General features: G+C 37.5%; 1 protein-coding gene across 1 annotated transcript; it reads left to right on the top strand.

The window, feature by feature from the left end:
* The first annotated feature begins 40 nt into the window (after positions 1-40).
* Positions 41-1253, top strand: LOC111385437 (mRNA-capping enzyme-like). Its single transcript, XM_023009822.1, has 4 exons — positions 41-300; positions 382-591; positions 790-909; positions 1149-1253. The coding sequence occupies exons 1-4, from the start codon at positions 253-255 to the stop codon at positions 1203-1205; spliced, it is 435 nt and encodes a 144-aa protein (XP_022865590.1). The 5' UTR covers positions 41-252; the 3' UTR covers positions 1206-1253.
* The last annotated feature ends 52 nt before the right edge of the window (positions 1254-1305 follow it).

The following is a 1305-nucleotide window of genomic DNA, read 5'->3' as shown; positions in this document are numbered from 1 at the left end:
GTTTCCTTGGAAGGAATATGGGTTTATCATTTATGTTCTTATGTCAACTTTGTCTATTTTAGTTGTTCTTTGCATATTGCATTTATAAAATGGATGGCATACTTGGAGGAACATCTCATGCTTCTAATATCCCATGGACATTGTGAGTAATATATATGCTGTTATCAGGTCTCACAGTTTCTTGCTCGACAAAAGCATTCAAAGAAATATATTCTCGTCCATTGCACCCATGGGCACAATCGCACTGGGTATATGATTGTCCATTTTCTAATGCGAACTCTACCAATTTCTGTCTCTCAGGTCAGCTGTCTTTATCGTTTCCTCCTGTTTTCATGAAACAATCAATGTGTTGTGTAATTATCTTCCTTGCTCTCCATGCAGGCAATCAAAATATTTGCTGATGCACGTCCTCCGGGGATATACAAGCCAGACTATATTGATGCCTTGTACAACTTTTATCATGAGAAGAAGCCTGAAATGGTCGTTTGCCCTCCAACTCCGGAGTGGAAAAGATCTTCTGAACTTGATCTGAATGGTGATGCAATGCCAGATGACGACGACGATGATGGAGGCTCCGCAGCTCCTCTGCGGGTACGTTCTCCTTTTGCAATGATTCTTTGTGATTCTTGCTGCACAACAATGAAGGGAAGTTTTGAATGATCGACTACAATTGTTAAAAGCTAAAGTTGCTTCCTTGGAGATTTTTTTATCATGATTCCCTTGCAAACTTTTTCACACGAGCATTTGTACAAGTCTTCTTTCGTTTACTTCTGACTTCCGTTGCTTCAGGAGAGTCATGAAACCCAGTTAGTAATGACAAATGATGACATTTTGGGAGATGATATCCCTATAGATCAACAAGGAACCCTGCAGCAGTTCTGCTATCAGTCACTGAAGTTGTCTGGATGGGTAGGAACTTGAATGGCTTTTCTTCTTAATTTCTGTGTGCTAATCTATTCCATCTAAAGATATATCGGATATAGGATTTCTTTTCAGTTGTTTGTTATATTGTACCATCATCATTTCTTAGGCTGGAATTACTTTATTTTCAAATTTGTGGTAAATTGGTCCAATTTAGAAATAATTTTTACAGTTATATATATGGCACTATTGATCTTTTTTTTGTTGATTCCTTGTTTAATTTTCAGGGAAGAGGAACCCAACAATTCCCTGGATCACATCCAGTCTCTCTTAACAGGTCTTGATCTTCCTCTTCATTTTATTGCGGAAATGAGTGGCTTTGTTCTACATATTTAACTGATAAAGTTGAGTTTGTCTTGCTCTTAGAAATTCATATTAATGTTA

The sequence above is a fragment of the Olea europaea genome, unplaced genomic scaffold (genome assembly GCF_002742605.1).
Source record: "Olea europaea var. sylvestris unplaced genomic scaffold, O_europaea_v1 scaffold31644, whole genome shotgun sequence".
In the NCBI taxonomy this organism is placed as follows: domain Eukaryota; kingdom Viridiplantae; phylum Streptophyta; class Magnoliopsida; order Lamiales; family Oleaceae; genus Olea; species Olea europaea.
This window is presented reverse-complemented; position numbering and strand designations above follow the sequence as displayed.

Bases quoted from the DNA above. Each gene is read 5' to 3' on its own strand.
- LOC111385437 (XM_023009822.1), top strand. From the start codon at position 253: ATGATTGTCCATTTTCTAATGCGAACTCTACCAATTTCTGTCTCTCAG. The intron at 301-381 runs GTCAGCTGTCTT...CTCTCCATGCAG, and splicing joins TACCAATTTCTGTCTCTCAG to GCAATCAAAATATTTGCTGA. The intron at 592-789 runs GTACGTTCTCCT...CCGTTGCTTCAG, and splicing joins GCTCCGCAGCTCCTCTGCGG to GAGAGTCATGAAACCCAGTT.